This window comes from Ixodes scapularis, unplaced genomic scaffold (assembly GCF_016920785.2).
Source record: "Ixodes scapularis isolate PalLabHiFi unplaced genomic scaffold, ASM1692078v2 PGA_scaffold7__128_contigs__length_106722199, whole genome shotgun sequence".
Lineage (NCBI taxonomy): Eukaryota > Metazoa > Arthropoda > Arachnida > Ixodida > Ixodidae > Ixodes > Ixodes scapularis.
The window spans coordinates 33,856,155-33,872,994 of NW_024609882.1; the positions used below are offsets into that span (position 1 = coordinate 33,856,155).

Below are 16,840 nucleotides of genomic sequence, written 5' to 3' on the forward strand. Positions count from 1 at the left end.
AGGTACTTACATGATCCATCTAACCAGGAAGAGGACAATACATGCGAAGACCAACTCCCACATCGTCCTTGTTGTTGAGTCTTACTTGATATCTGTTCATCAAGGAGAAACAAAACGGCCATAATTCGTGTTTTTGGAGCCATTAACTACAAGCAATATGAACAGAATATAATCATCTACTGCAGTAAGCGAATGAAGATAGAATAAGCCTTAGCTTAACCAAGTGAGTGTCCTTTTTGTTTTGTGCTTCGATTTTCGCGGACGAAAAACTCCTGGTCAATTCTACTACGTAAATATAAGCATCAGGCTATACTTAAAACACGTTTTGATGCTTTGACTTAGCAGTGGACTGACGTAAATGTGGCACGCAAAGGTTTGTTTTTCAAATTACATAAAGTGTAGCAGCTCTAACAAAATGTGCACAAATCCGTGTACAACTCTAGTAAAGTCGCTTACCAAAACACAGGAAATTGAATAAATCAGATGACTAGACGTTTTGGTTCCTAAATGGTCTATCTAGATACATATGTACATGCTTCATTACCTTAACACAGCACAGCCCTCAAGAACTGAAGTTTCCTGTGTGGAGGTGAGTTCTGGTTCCAGTGAAGCACATCCTTGCACTCCAAAGCAGAAAACACAAGCGCAATAAAACCTAGCGCCGCGCGGTGGTTACAAAAAAAAAATAATAAAATTAAAAGAAGACAAATTAGTCGGGAGTTGTTTTGACAGCAGGAGTTTAGCCTTGCAGAACGCAGCAACAATGTCACCTTTCTGTACAGGGTGTCCCCCCAAAATAACCGGTCTTTGTTTACCGCAAAAATAAACAACTCCTCGCTGAACGCTCAGCATCTGCCAAAATGAAGCGCTAGCGGTCCGACTTAGGTACCAAAGTTTCAGAACGAACCGTTATATCATTTAAACGTTATAATAAAAATTCTGCAAATTTCGATGGAAAAACAATTAGTTTCCTTTTTGGTAACTGGTGTTATTCAGCTTCACGTATTCGAGAGGTGCTATTCAGCTTCATGTCTGCAATCATTTTCTTACTGAGCTCAGCGATCGGAGATGCATCGTTTATTTTTACGATGAAAAAAATATATATCCTGCAAATATTTTTGGGAGAAACCCTGTCGATGAGAAAATGCGCAAGTGCACCACGACCGCTAGCACGGACTCTTTAACGTGCATCACGCAGTAATGAAACATGGCATGAGTATTTCCAGATTTTGCAGCTCGAGCTTCTGCTGCACAACACAGTGCACGTAATAGGAGCGCGATGCGGCGTCGCTCGAATCTGGCCGGTTTACAGACGCTTTGCACACGCCCCAGATTACGGCCGCCATTGCTGACTTTTTCTCGTCTTACTGAGATGCGGAACTAGTGAAAGTGGGAGTTGGTCAGCTTCCACAAAGGACAATGCTGGGGAAAAGGACGCAGTAGAATTTGAAATTGCAATCACCTGCTCTGCTGTGATTATAATGGAGTGAAGTAAACGTAAAAAGAGGAAACAAAAGTTGAAGGTCGGTTATGGCGGCGCCCATGCACAGCGGCTGCAAAGCGTCTCCAGAACAAGTCGGGCGGTGTTCCTCATCGCGAGCGGCGGAAAACCAAAATGGCGGTGATCTGTTTAATCGGTTCGGTTTGGAGTCGGGACTGTGTGCGGCTCGAACGCTCTCGTGAGAACGTTCTAGACGTCTGCGAAGTCATTCCAAGTTTAATGAGTGACACGGAAGGTGTCGCGAAATCAGCGTCTACACTGTACATGCCTTGCATGTGACGTCATATGGCACCGTAGCAGCCGCCATTGCTCAATACCATGCTCCTGAGCCTTTACCTTCTGCGCTATAAATCTCGCCAAATCGAATTCGTCCTTCTTGGGAAGCCTTGTGGAGAAAAACAGGTTCAATGATGCCAAATGTATGCTGCAAAAGGTACGTGCACAAGAGCATGGTACGGAGCAATGGTGACTAACGTGACGTCATTGCAAGCCATGGATAGCGACCGGCATGTCTTCATGAACAGCGACGACGGTTCCGAGAAGCGTCGCCACGACGCCCAGATCGGTTTAGCAGTTTGAGTTGATTGCGGGGAATCTGTTTTTCAGCATGTTAACGTCCCACTGTCCTTGAAGGAGTCTGACAGGAGAAGTGTCGAAATAATGTCGAGCCGGTATCCTTTGTATCGGAGGGGCCTTCGACGTCATTATAGCTCGTCGATTCAGTCTTTTGATGCCACCAGTAGACTGAGAAACGCGCGTTGTATGGGGTTTAGAACTTGTTAGTATTTCGGACTGCATCGATTGGTATTATCTCCTATGCGCATTGTCTTTACGACGATCGAGTAGGAGGGGAAAAAAAGAAAACACTTTTTTTCGACATTATTAGTTAAATAGTAATTTAATTATTGCAGAAGAACGTATACGCCGGTTTCATTTGTTTTATTGTGAATCTGAATTCATTAATTTGTGTTTCGAAAAACCTAGTGTGTTTTAAAGCAAAGCATTACCAGCTGCTCTTCGTTCGGCGCCAATTATGGCCTAGGAACTATGTGCGTCGCACGCCGGGCGTTTGCGTGCATGCGCCTTGGATCCACAAATATCGCCACGTATCGTCAGGGCCCGTTTGCTCAAAACTGGCTAACTTTAACCGCGGGAGAAAGTTAACCGAATTTTCCTACGAAGGAACAATTTTAGGTCGCGTGACCGGCAGAGCAGATACGGCGCGGGGTAGCATGGCGGTGCCCATCCCAGCGAGCGTCGCTACACTATCGAGCACGTTTGTCACCAATCAATGATGCAAGAGGCTTTCGCTTTGCCTTACCTCACTTAAATCGCAGACTATAAACAATGATCTAGCCCCATTAGTTCAGACAGTCTTTCGATTCTAGTCATTCCTAAGCCTAACGGGGCGCGGTGGTATTCGACGGCAACGTCTTTAGAAGCCTAGTGGATTGTCTTGACTCAATAGGCCGCCTGATGGCACGCAGAAGCAGACGGCGAACAAATTTACACTTGAGCTGAAGTACGCAATTTTTATTTTATGATAAAGGGTTTGTTTAGAGTTCTTACATGATGCGAAAAAAAAATGGGGTGCGTGTGTGTTTACGCAGCCTATAACTTAGTCTGCCTCAAGGGCCAGCTGTAGTCTACCAGCTGTAGTCAAGAAATTTAGCCAGTGCAGAACAACTGCTAGCCTGGGGTCTTCAACGTGCAACACGCAGTAGTCATGCACGACCGCAAGCCGGTACGACGCCCATCCACATTAGAGACTTTTAGAATAGGGGGCCCCAACGTTTGGGTTCCCCTAAGAAATTGGGGGACACAAACGCATCAAGGTTGTTGTCGACGGCTTATAGAATAGGGGTTTCGCAAAGCAGCGCAGCGCGCTTACGTTTCCCGCTTGCAGCGCCAATGCAGCTAACAAGCGTAATAATAAAAAATAAAAAATAAAACCCGTTTGCAACTTCCAGTAACGCCGAATTAGAGCGCAGCTCTTATAGAGGAGGAGGACGGGAAGGTACGGAGAGGGGGCTATGCCCCTCCTCCTCTCCTGCTCGCCCCCATTTCGGGAAAAAGTTTCCGCTAAATTTAGCGGGGAAAATTTCCCCGCTAAATTTAGAGGAAAAAATTTCCTACTAAACTTAGCGGAAAATTTTCCCCACTAAATTTAGCGGAAAAAATTCTTCGCTAAACTTAGCGGAACAAAACATGCCCTCACATCTACCGCCGCTTCCATCTTCCCCACTACATTTAGCGGGGAAGTTTTTCCGCTCAATTTAGCGGGAAAAATTTTCCGCTAAATTTAGTGGGGAAATTTTTCCGCTCAATTTAGCGGGAAAAACTTTCCGCTAAATTTAGCGGGTAATGTTTTCCGCTAAATTTAGCGGGCAAAATTTTTCGTTAATTTTGGCGGGGACAATTTTCTGCTAAATTTAGCGGTGAAATATTTCCGCTAAATGTAGCGGGGTAAATTTTTCGCTAAATTTAGCGGGGAAATTTACCCATCATGTACCACGCAGATACGCCGACGCCGACGCCGACGCCGCTCAAGCCGGAAACGGGCGCCTAAGAGCTCCGCCCGAAAAAGAAAAAAAATATATATTTGAAAAAAAGTAAAACATGTACGCTTAGCAAGTACTTTTTATTTGCAAAAAATAGTTAAGGTAAATCCCAGTCAAGCCAGCTAAAACAAGAAGCAGTCTAAAATCAGAATAAATGCTGTTGGCTGTATTCAGCCAAAACAATTTAATCCGTAGCGCGTTCTAATTTGGCGCTCGTCCTCAGATTTTTTGGGCGTTCGTGTGCGCTTTGACTGTCTGTCGCCGAATATTTAGGCCTACAACTATGCTGAAACTGAGACGAACGCGGGCGAGCATACTCTGCGAGCAGCTGCTCTATTTACCGGGTGATTCAAGGAGACGGCAGGCTCTTTAAATCGACCGCAAAATTCGGCTTCTTATCCTATCGCGGTACGACTTTGTGCAGCGTTGCCCACAGATGGTGCATTTTTTTTTTTGTAAAATTTGCAAAGAGCGAACTTACCTGAGGAAAAAGTAAAGAAAGAAAAAGGCTTAGCTCCTATGGAAACGCAGCGACGCCACCGGTCTGCAAACAACACGGCGCCGTTTAGCACGGGAGACAAGAGGTGGCGCAACAAACGCCGCCAACGAACGAGCATACGGCGCAGAGAGCAGGCCTTTTTAGCAGACGATCTTTTCGACTCAAAAGCGGCGCGCGTTCCGCAGCCGGCGACAGTCGCAGAAACAAAAACAAGCGCGGTAACAGCAAGGAACTGCAGTCCCTTGTCTGCTAAATACGCCGGCTCTCAGCGTCGTCTGCTCGTTCGTTGGCGGCAGTTGGCGTCGCGACCGCTTGCGCCATCTCTTGTCTCCCGTGCGAAACGGCGCCGTGTTGTTTGCAGACCGGTGGCGTCGCTGCGTTTCCATAGGAGCTAAGCCTTTTTCTTTCTTTACTTTTTCCTCAGGTCAATTCGCTCTTTGCAAATTTTACAAAAAAAAAATGCACCATTTGGGGGCAACGCTGCACAAAGTCGTAGCGCGATAGCTTAAGAAACCGAATTTTGCGGTCGATTTAAAGGGCCTGCCGTCTCATTGAATCGTCAAACGTGAAAACAGCGCAAAAAAGTGAACGAAGGACAAGTGAAAGAAGTGCTTTGTTCAATTTTTTGCGCTGTTTTCACGTTTGACGATGTTAAACCAACTAGCCCAACTTACCGCCTTGTTGTTCTCCTTGAATCACCCGGTAGATCGGAGCTGTAGCAACTTTCAAGCCTTGAAATACTTGTTTTCAAGCTGTAGTTATTCTGCCACGAACGAAATCCACTCGTAGTCACGGAGTAGCAATACGTTGCCATGTCAACGGTTACCGCCTCTATTTAGGCTTAGGAACGGCCAGAATAAGGGACGATCTTTAAAATGGGGCGAGCCCACCGCTCATTCTTCGTGACCCGACCGAGATAAAGCAAAGCGAAAGCCGTTTGCGCCATTCATTGGCAATGAAATTTGCTAATACTGCAGCGACCATGACGAATTTGCTCCGAAGCGAGCGGAAAGGGCGCCGCTATGTTTGCCGACGCAACCCGGCCCGAAGGAAACAGGGGCCCCGCGCTATTTCTCGAATTATGCGTTAGCGGCGAGCGCCAATCGAAATCCCCAAACGGAGTTGGAGTTTTGCGCATGAGCAGTGGTGAGCCCCTATTTCTTTGGAGCCCCAAGTTTTGGGGGCCCCTTTTCTAAAACTTTCTAATTTTTCAAGCGCACTAATTGTCCTAAATACTAAAAAGGACCTATTTTGTAGCAGACGACGCGCACTTGCGCCATCTTTTGAAAAGTGGATAAAATTCGAGGTTGAGTGGTTCAGAAAAGGTGGCACTGATTCTGTCCCTGACTAGAGTGTACTAGAAAGGACAAGTGGGGCCATTGGAGGGCTATTTCTGCACCTCCGCATCGCGAGAAAATGCGATGTCCTGCTTTTCATAGTTGAACTCCATAAAATAACCCTACGATTTTGTTTTTGCCGTTTTGTACTGTTGCATGTTAATAAACCATTCTGGTAAACCAGATTTGCGCAACTGTGTAATTGTGTTTGTCACTGAAGTGAATACAAATTACGCGATGCGGAAGTATCTTCAAAAGTAATTGAATTGCATCTCTAAATATTTGTCTTTACTCAAGATACTTTACGTTGAAAGTAACTTTTATAGTATTTTAAATTCTTTATGACGCAGGTATTTAGTAACTTAACTTAAATACTTTTATCGAGTATTTTGTACGACACTGGGCAATTTTCATACTAAACAAAGATGACTACATCCGAGAAAGTCGTCGCCAACTAACCGATCGAAAGTTCTACGAGCCGCTTACGGGAGACCCTAAGGCATAATGCACGAAGGTCGCAATCTCGACACTAAAGGATCTTCTAGAACAAGAAAAAATAACTAATAATGAATAAAATACAATAAAGACAGCTCATCCTTCCTCTAGTCGCTTCTACGTACTCCCAAAAATTCATAAACCTGGCAAGCCAGGACGACTAATCGTGTCAGGATCAGGTGCGGTAGTTGAACCGATATCGGGATACTTACACAGTTTAATCGGGCACATATCCTTAATTTTAGACTCTTATATCAAGAATACTGCATATGTCTTGAGGGGAAATTTCTAATGTGCGCGTACCGGAGGGGCCGTATCTCGTCAACCTAGATGTATCATCTGTCTACACCAAAATCCCACATGACGACGGAATAGCCTCTCTGACAGACAAGTAGACACCCCTGATATTCACGTAATTGCCATCCTCACGCACCTGATCTTAGAACTGAACTCATTCGAATTCAACAAAGAAAATTATAGGCAGGTCAACGGCACTGCGGAGGGTACTAATATTGCACCTAGTTATGCCAACATATTTATAGAAAAACTGGAAACCAAATTTCTGTCTGACGGCTCCTTACAACCATTCATCTACAAGAGGTTTGTTTATAGATGACATTTTTCTTATTTGGCCGCGCACAAAAGAGAAGCTGCTAGAGTTTATAAATCAGTACAACACTGTACATCCAACCATCTGCTTTACTCCCATTTATTCTCAGACAAGTATCAACTTCTTGGATACCACTGTAATATTAGAAAGAGGCCAGCTTACAACGAATCTTCATCGTAAGCCAACAGATCGGCAAAAACACCTTCACTACGAAAGCCAGGCCCATCGCTTCAAACGTGCGTGCTAACGGCAAGAGTACTTCCAATCGAGCTCTCATTATCGAAAGAACGTTCTGGGAAAACAAAAATATCCTCCGCGAGTTATTGACGACACAATTAAAAGAGCCACCCAACTAACCGCGCTGACCTCAGTGTAACGCGCAGCGCACGAATTCATGTCTAACCTATAGTATGATTATTTTAAAACGTAAAGCGAAACAGACTTGATGAAAGAAAGGAGACAAACAATCGCTGAACTTACAACTGAAGTTTTAATCGTCAACGAGCAGCCTATATACAGGACCGAACAAAGGAAGCACACACAGCCAATGGCCGTGTTTCAAATCATACCCAAATGGATCGGAGTTACTCCCACGGGTCATGTCACGTCACACCACAGATTGAAAAACGCTGGACGCGGGTAGGTTTTAGAAAGCCGAGGTACAAAAACTTTACCCTGGAGTAGGATCAAGTAGATTTTCGAAATACGGCCAAGGACTTCCCATTAAAACCCGCACTATCATCGCGCATGCTGTCGTCCAGTGATTTCCCTACACCTCCCCTACTGGGGTGCAAACCCCCCCCCCCTCCCCTTGTTTTCCCGAAGGCACCCCCTTAATCCACAACGACTCCTCTCTTCTCAATGCCCCCCCCCCCCCCTTCTGAAAATTTAAACACCCCCCTAATTTAAATTCCTGGGGAAACCCCTCCTGTCGTCGTGAAAGAAAATACAATTATTTAGCCGACAAAAAAACCCGACGGGGCGCTGACACACCCTTCCCCATGCGCGCTATCTTCTCTGCCTCCATAATCTCTATGGTCAGGGCATTGACACTTCTTCCAATGACAGTGTTCTTTTTTTTAAATTCCGGGTCGCACTCACAATTACGACAATTATTGCCCAAGGGTCTTGATACTACCCTGTTTGCATTGTAACAATGTTCTCTTAGCCTATCATAGTGGTATCTGCCCGTCTGTCCTGCGTATTGTTTACCATAGGACAACGGAATGGAGTAAACAACTTTTTCTGTACAGTCAACAAACTGGTTTTGATGGTTCTTTGTACATTCACGAGGCCTCCCGGTAGACTGATTGGCCCTTTTGCGAAGCTTAGACAAGTTGTTCGGTGCAGAGAAGACCACAGTGACGTCAACCCGCTTTCCTATTTTCTTTGAGCCATGGGAAATCATGTAAATACGGGACCACAGAAACTTTGTTTCTTTTTTCTTTAGGAGCGTTTTCCACATTTGCACCGCCTTCTAGTTTAATTTTCTTCAACAAAGCGCCTGTAACAGACGCCAATAGGCGTTCCGAATAATCCGCTGACCAAAGGCGGGAAGCTTGAGCGTCAAAGCTCACCTGTGCTTGATAGAAGCAGGATTTCTTCAGTGCATTCGTAAAGCACAAACTCACGATGCCCCTTTATACCAATTTGGAATGGGCGGATTGGTAAGATAAAAGTGGCTTTACCCCACGAAGTTCGAGCTACCAACAAACGTGCCCTTCTAAAAAATGAAGAAGGAGGTCGACGAAACGGGTGGACTCAAACCGATGGAGCCAAGCAGTCACCAAACACAGACAATACACTTGACACCAAGTGGGTAACGTCATGCTTGGTACTATTTAAAATCACGAGGTAGTCGTCAGCGTATCTAAATTTTTTTTAACATATTTGAGCCGTCTAAAAAGCTAATAATATCTCTGTCATGATATGCGAGGTATGTGCCGCTGGGAAGGGGGGCGATGCGAGGCCCTATGCACACACCCTTCCTTTACAAGAAGGTACTCTGTTCTCGTGAGGCGAATGTTGAACTAATATAAAAGGAGAGTAATTCGAGGAAACCCCAGACTGACACGCCTTTCGCAATCTGGAAGGCGACTGACCCAAAAAAGAACTGCAATTTTTCGTGGGGTAGCGAATAAAAGAAATCTTTGATATCCAAAGAACATGCGTCGAAGCTTTTGTTGTTATGTTCATTTAAGTACCCACTGAGCCGATTGGAGTCCCTTAGAAGAAAGGGGTCGTCCACAGTCAGTAGGCTTAACTTCTCTTGGAAATACAGGGCAACCAATTTTTGGCCAGGTCCCCTTTTCTGAAACTACTACTCGGAAAGGGCAGCCAAACTTATGGGTTTTTGCACTGAAAAACGTGTTTAAACTGAGGCTTTTTCTTCTATCGATCGATTTGAGCAGACGACTCAAATCTAGCGACCGACACAGCTTCTTAGCTTTCTTCTTGACTTTTTCAAGTGAAGTCTTTTAGCGCATTTGAAAGTAGAATCAATGGCCTCGCAAGCTTTTTAACGTACACCCTTCTTGGTACGACACCAAACCCGCCCTCCTTATCAGCAATTAACAAAGCCACAGGCTCTTTTTTTTAGATATGTATCAACCCGTTTTGTCGGCAGACAGTTTACAGGAGGCCTGCAACGCAGCAACACGTCAACACCCTCCGACGTACATCGATCACTCTCCGTCTCTGGCGCTTGTCTGGACACTTGCCTGACACATGTCAGCAGTTCTGGTGCCGTTTTCCTGGGTTCAATGGCGAACTTCGGTGCCTTGCCGACGACCCGGCGAACACCATCCGGGAGAATCGTATCCTTTGTTCATGCTCACAATTATACATTGTGAGCATGAACAAAGGATACGATTCTCAGCCATTCTAGAACATTCGGTGGCCACCGCGCCAACCGCCGACCACATGCAGTCATGGTATAAAACAAGAGAGCAGCAGAAATTTCGACAGCACATGCCCCGGCCAGTTCATTGTTTTTCCGCTAGGCGACGTCCGTTTGACTAATCACGCACAGTTAAATGCGCCTAGATAACCTGCGCTCTTTTTTTTTTTTTCCTGTGCGTGATTGGTTGGTTTAACTGGTAAAAACAACCCTAGGAAGAAAATGATCGCACTGACGATGCAATGTTTGCGCTGCTTGAATGGTTCTATAGGATTTTAGCGTGGGTTGCAGTCGGACTTGAAGTCAAACGGAATAAAAACGTGAACCTTTCCTCAATTTGATTAGTATTTCTCTCCTCGTTGGTTGGGGACCGTCGCCGTATGTACAGGTGGGCCTTCAATCTGCGATCGCCGCGCTTCGATGGCGCGTCTACGCACTTCAGGATTCTCGGGCGGATCCGCACAGGCGGAAAGTGTATTTTCGGAGCCGGGTGGCGAACTCTATACTCGTCGCTGGCGGGAAATCTGGATCAGTCCAGAATCCGAATTTCCAGTTTTTACGCCAGAAACGAGTCTATTTTTTGCCACCAGGCTCTCGGAATCCAATTTCCGCCTGTTCGGATCCGCTCGTGAATCCCCCGCGTGTAAACGGGCCATGAAAAGCAGTCGCAGCTGCTGATGGGTGCTTATTTACGCAGCTTGTGGCTGTGAAGTATTCCGAGCACAGGTTTTAAATCACCTGGTGCTGTCGCAAAGCGCTTTTATTTTCATATAAAAGAAAAATAAAACGAGAAATATTAGGTAAAATAGGCGAAAATGATGGCTTGTCCTAGCTGTTTACTTCGTGTCCTCGTCTTTTTTGCGCTAGTTTATACGTTTCACTCAGAAAAACAACAATTCAGCTATTTCGAGCATTGTTCGTTCAATCTACCGCGCGCAGCGCTTGTTGCTGCGCGTTGCAGAAAAACTTCTGACCTTGCGGCTATAAAAAAAAAAAAAAAAAATCTAGATCGTTGGCGAGTCAGGTAGCTGGGAGTCGGCTTCCAGTGTTGCCCGTCCAGAGTATGGCCTTATTTTTTTCATTCGCCGCCCAAGCGTCATTGGCGGAGAAAGGGTACCTGCGCCAAATTTGACTTTCGGGATCGCGATGACGCGGCCTTTATGAGTAACGGGTTTTGGGGCCGGCTTTATACCTTTTTGCTCTGCGTTTAGCAAAATCTTGATCTTAAAACGAAGTCTGACGAGCAAAAAGCGGCTCGAACCTTCAGGCATTGTGTATGCCACGCAGACTTGCGCAATTGTTTCTTTTATATAAGTGCGAGCCCCGTTTCGAAGCGGCCGAGTTTTAAGCAGACGACATGGCGGCCAACACCTCAGCGCGCTCGCGCGAGCGCTCTTCCGTGTGATCTTGGGAACGTATCACGGCAGGTGGGCGCTGTGAACTGCGCCTTATTAGGAAGTTTTCGTAGACCTCGTTTCCCCCTTCGCTAAGCCCTCCGCGACGAAGAAGTTGCTACTGCGCCTGCGCGTCGATAGCATTGACTGTATACAGTTCCAGGTATCGTAGCGGGTCTCAGAGAGCGTTGCGGAACGGCGAAAACGATCTACGAGAAGTCCCTATTGTCGTCGCGCCCGTCGGGTATCCTCCAAGAAGGACGTTCCTTTCTCTCGCAATACTTGAAGTACGAAATCCCAGAACGTCGCTATACTCTGCTCCGCAAGCGGAACATGTAGAGTGATTCTAGTACGTCCCCGCTCGTGCCGTGTACATCTCCGCTCCTGCCACAGGTATGGAAAAGTGGGGATATTTCAGTGTTGCCAATGGAGAGTCGCCCGTCGGAAGTTATGCACTTTAAAAATTTAGTAATTCCACGAATTTTTTTTTTACTTTTTTATAAACTATTTTAGCTGGTCGCTCAGTAAGGGCTAGTAGATCAGGCAACAGATTTCCTATCAAATTAAAAAAATAATCCGTAGACCTTTTTTGTTTAAAAGGGAAGGGAACCGAGGTGACGCAAACTACCGCCAGTTATGAAGGGCACAACCGCTAATATCTCTCCGTGACGCTAACGACGCGACGCATGGTTGGTTTGTCGTGAGTGTTTGATTAAATTGTTTATTGCCTATCCTGAAGCAATATTATTAAAATTATTATTATTACTATTATTATTAACATTATTAAGTAAGTTTTTTTTTCATGCAGGTAAAGCATGCACAAAGAGGAATGCGACCTGAGGTCCTTCGATACTGAAGGTAGCGATATCTCTCCACTCGACGTAATTTCCTTTTGTTTTATCTGGACAAATCCTCCTCTAGCATATCCTTTAGAAAAGCGGAGCATTTTAATTGAAGATAAACGCATTACGGTTTATTCTAGGATATTAGCGCACACTGACAATGCGCGTACGCGTTTGTTTTAGCAGCTGTCAAGAACTGGCAATGGAGATAAAGCAGATTCATGTCCGCATTAAAACCGAATAAAAAAAAGGTATTCGTACAGCAGGATCTCCCAAAATAAGTTCATAGAAAAAAAAAAACAAATAAAAACATCTGTGCGAAGCACTTACGCGCGGGAAATAGACCGTCTTCAAAAGTCCGCGCCAACGCCTGTCCGCCATTGCTTTTCACGTACTTTGAGCATGCATTGGACACGAGTGTGACGTCAGCGTTCGGCGTGGACTCGGATCCAATCACGCGCTTCGTGTCCAAGCAATGGCGACCACCAATGTGCCTTGATGGACTTTGGAAAAGAGTCAATTGAGGACGTGCAAAGCACTGGCAATCTGTTTGTCAAATGCCGCAAAAAAAGTATTTTCTTTGTGGCAAAGAGAAAAGCCAAACCATAAGAACCATGTCGCGCAGTTATGCGCGAGAGTGCTAAAAACTTTCGCGGACATGTCTTACGGCTTCCCGCGTATGTTCTCTGACTCGGGACAACCACAGGGAATGTAGGGCACTGCGACTACCTTCAACCCTCGACGAAGTTCTCGGGCGTCAGGAGGACACGGTTTATTTCTTAGTGCGAACTAAACTAAAATGAACTTTTTTTTTTTTTTTTTCACATGTTCCCACAAGTCAAATCATAACCGAGTATACACAAAAAATAATAGTGACAAAAAAAAAAACAAAAAGATTAAACGTTGAACGCGGCATCTCTCATTGCGATGCTTCTCTAGTTTGCAAGAACAACACGACAATTGCTTGTGGACTTTACGGCAGCTGGGAGTTAAATGTCAGTGCACAAAGTGACGCCGTCGCAAAAAGAAAAGACCAAAACTGCTAAACGTCGAGAGTTAAAGTCTGTCTGAACAAAGTGGAGCAGGAAACCACGCTTGCTCAAGCTTGCTCAAGCGTGGAAGAAGAGTTTCAACTCATTGGACTGGAATAGTTGCGAATGTGAACTCTATTTTGAAGCGATAGCGTTTGGAAACTCGTGTCGCTAAAAATCCGGCATCGGTTTTGGAAACGAACAACATTGAAAGCGCTCTGTGTTGGTCGTTTCGTTTACTTGTCCGTTGTTTTTAGCACTTTTACCCTCAAAAGACTTAAATGTCACCGCATGTACCAAAATATTTCACTTTGTAAAGTAATTTCATTTTCCTGAAAGAACAAATTTCAAAAATTTTAGGTGGTGGCGGGATTCGACTCCACATTTCATCGGTTGCAAGCCAGACAGGCTACCGACTAGGCACGCAGACTCTTTTTTGTATCTTTATTACATGAAAGTTATAAGCAAAAAGGCAGTTCAACCAAGATATTCATGCATCTGTATGTATATAATCATCCTAATTAGAAGATTTATATACAAAGCACATTAATTCGGCAGTAATGTAATGACATATGTCACATTTTCAGATTTGACTAAGGGATGGATGAATCAAAGACGCTTACGTACCTAAAGCCCCTTAGCGGCTTTAGGTACGTAAGGGATGGATGAATCAACGTACCTAAAGCGGCTTTTTCCGAAGTCGGCTTAGCGGCCTAAACCTAACTCGGCTAAGCACGGGTCTAAATTTCGGTTGCACCAACATTAACTCGGGTTTACAAACGCGCCCCTAGCTAAAGGCTGGATTTGCGCAGGGAATTTAGGGACAGACAAAAGGGACTAGGGAACGCTCAGAAGGACGAGTACTATTGGCGGAGAGAAATCACTTGATGTAATCCAAGTTTTTGCCGTGGTAGTCAGCGCCGGTGGCTGCTTTTCACTGTGTTTCTTCGGTGGATAACAAATGAAACGTCTTTAAATTCAATCATTTTTAGGCTGACCGTTTAAAAACAGAAGTCAAAGCTTTAATTGATATAATTGTGCATCGGACGAGAGCAGAATATTTTTACGGTAGCAGTAGTTTTTGCGCTCAGGTTTCGAAATAAAGGAGCCATGGGGTGGGGGGGGGGGGGGGGGGGGGGACAAATATTACCGAACGCGAGAAGTACGCTCTACTCGCTACGTCGCAGAAGACTGACGAAACATAATGGAGAATAAGTACGCAGGACAGATGCCAAAATCAAGAATCATGCCTGAAACCGATGAAGTTCCAAACAATGACGAGCTCGACACAGCAGCTGCGAAGGTGCCCCGGAAAACGTTGAATTGAAGGCGTCGAGAGATTAGGTCGCGAGGTAGGGGTCCTTGCGTCGACCGTACGATCGTTGCTCTCAGCGTAGTGATGGAACTGCTCTGTGCCATCAATGAGCATCTGCTGCAGCCCCAAAAGGACTTGAGTCTCACACTGTGGTTTTCGAACGTAGCTGTGCAACCTCAGCCATTTTTATTCTATGCGCCCCTCTGCAGACAAAAGTTACTTCTCTACTTCATTTTTATACGCCCCAGGACGCTAATATACTAAAAACGAAAGCCACGGTGAGCAGTCTGAACAGCATTGGTATCTCCAAACCGATAACTCAAACTCAAGTTGTTTGGTTGATGTATAATCGAAAGAATAGACAAAAATTACGCAGTCTTCGCTGTAACCTCTTTATGATGACCTTGACTGCATTTATTGCAAATAATCTTCATGAACTAAAAAGTCTCTCTCCACTTCTGCGTTTTACCGTAATAACTACAAAACCTAGGGTGAAAGGTTGAAACTTGACTGGCTGGGGATCAAGAAGTAAGCTTGAACATCCACAGTGGGGAAAAATTTCAAGCTTTCGTAGTTTTAAGGTGCATTTGAACTCACTGGACCCTGCTGTCTCGGTCAGTAAAGCTCTTGGAACATAAACTTGCATATCCCAACAAGCTGGCTTGAACTAGTCGAAATGGAATATTTGTTACTGTTTCCCCTTATGCCTTCATACATGAAGTATCTCCCTTAATTCAAAGCACCCTGTCGTTGTTTTATCTTCATAATTGTCTTCCTCACTGTTTGCCTTTTTATGTGAATTATCAACTCACTCAAATACCCATTTAAAAAAACACTTTTGTTGAAGTAGAAATATATACCTGTCCAGTGTTTGGTCAAGTACATTTATAAAGTACTTCAAGTAAAGTATAAAGTAAATGAAAAGTCATGTACTTCAAGTAAAGTAGTAACTACACCGGGTGCAATGTACTTGAAGTAAAGTACTATAAATACAATGTACTTTCAATGTGAAGTACAAGTATTTTAACAGGGTCTTTCATGATGCCCTGTCATTCCCCTAAACCGTGATATTTTTAACTAGGTAATATGCATCGCCGAGGGGTAATGAGGGGGCATGACTTGTTTTCAAAAACAGCGGCGAATATTTGATAAAGTCAAGTGGCCAAAGAGTAGTTGTTTTCAGGAATGGAGCCAAATTTAAAAGTCCCTCTTCTGAATTTGGCGCCGCTTGCCCTAGATTGTTGCACCCAAGGGGGTTAAATGTACTAGGAGTGAGCATAACGTCAGCCCCGTAGCTTCCGCAAGCAACCCTCTCATAGAGGAGTGTCCCCTTCTTATTGAAACAAACATTGAATGTGCAAGCGAGCTGGTGATAATTAATCATAATGTGACACCTGAGACTGTGGTGCAAAAAAAACCAACAAACTTTCAAGTGGAAGGTAAAGGCAAAAGAGAATGTCTCGAAACATTGTGGCGTTCTTCTCTGTTATCTTTTTTTTTTCGACCTAAAAGTTTAATTTTTCCGCACCACAGTCTCAGGTGCTCGATTATGATTAATTTTGCTCTCCTGAAATTCTAAAGCTCCTCGCTTGCGCTGACCGAGCGAGATGTAGTGGGACTTCGAAAAGCTACGGGAAAGCCACCACCAGAACTAACGTAGTGATGCGTCGTCTGCTCACGCTTCTGGTGAGAGTAGAATATACCTACCAGTATATCTTCGGAGTTGACAAAGCATCATTTCGTGATATAAATTTAACAAAAACAAATTGGGGGAATGTAGTTTGAAGTCGGGAATTGTACTTTCCTCGAAAAGTACCAGAAAAAAATACTTTAAGTAAAATACAAGTACATAGAAAGAGAATGTACTTCAAGTACAAGTTTTCTCAACCTACTTGAAGTAGTAATTTAAGTACAATGTACTTGAAATACTTTTCAACACTGTACCTGTCTAGTGCACATGTCAATAACTAAGGATTATCGTTTTTGAATTTTATTGTTCATAAAATTTACAAATGCTTATTTCTACAATTATGATTCTAAGCTTCCCTTTGTGGTTTGTCCTATGCACACCTTGAAGTGAGATATGTAAACTACATAATTGAAATTCTACTTATCAGGCTATTTTGTTGATAATACTTAAGGTCTTCCTTGCAATTCATATTTTGGTCAAAGTCAGAGTCACCCGATACATTGTAACATAAACTGTCATCAACCCCACAACACTTTCTTCCACACGGTTTTTTTACTGTTTGATATGGTTGAATAGTTTCATTATTTATTTTTCCGCGGCCCTGGTTAGCTGTGTTTCTAAGCTTTGTTCGCTTGATTTCTACCGTTAGCAGCCAGCCTTGCACAG

At 44.4% G+C, this 16,840-nt stretch overlaps 1 protein-coding gene across 1 annotated transcript in view; it reads right to left on the bottom strand.

Moving 5' to 3' along the window:
• Positions 1-16,840, bottom strand: part of LOC115316272 (thromboxane-A synthase) — a 69,901-nt gene that overhangs the window by 39,662 nt on the left and 13,399 nt on the right. Inside the window, exon 2 of the mRNA XM_040212176.3 lies at positions 11-92. Within this exon, the coding sequence (XP_040068110.1) occupies positions 11-63 (53 nt within the window). The 5' untranslated portion in view covers positions 64-92. The remainder of the gene's footprint in view (positions 1-10; positions 93-16,840) is intronic.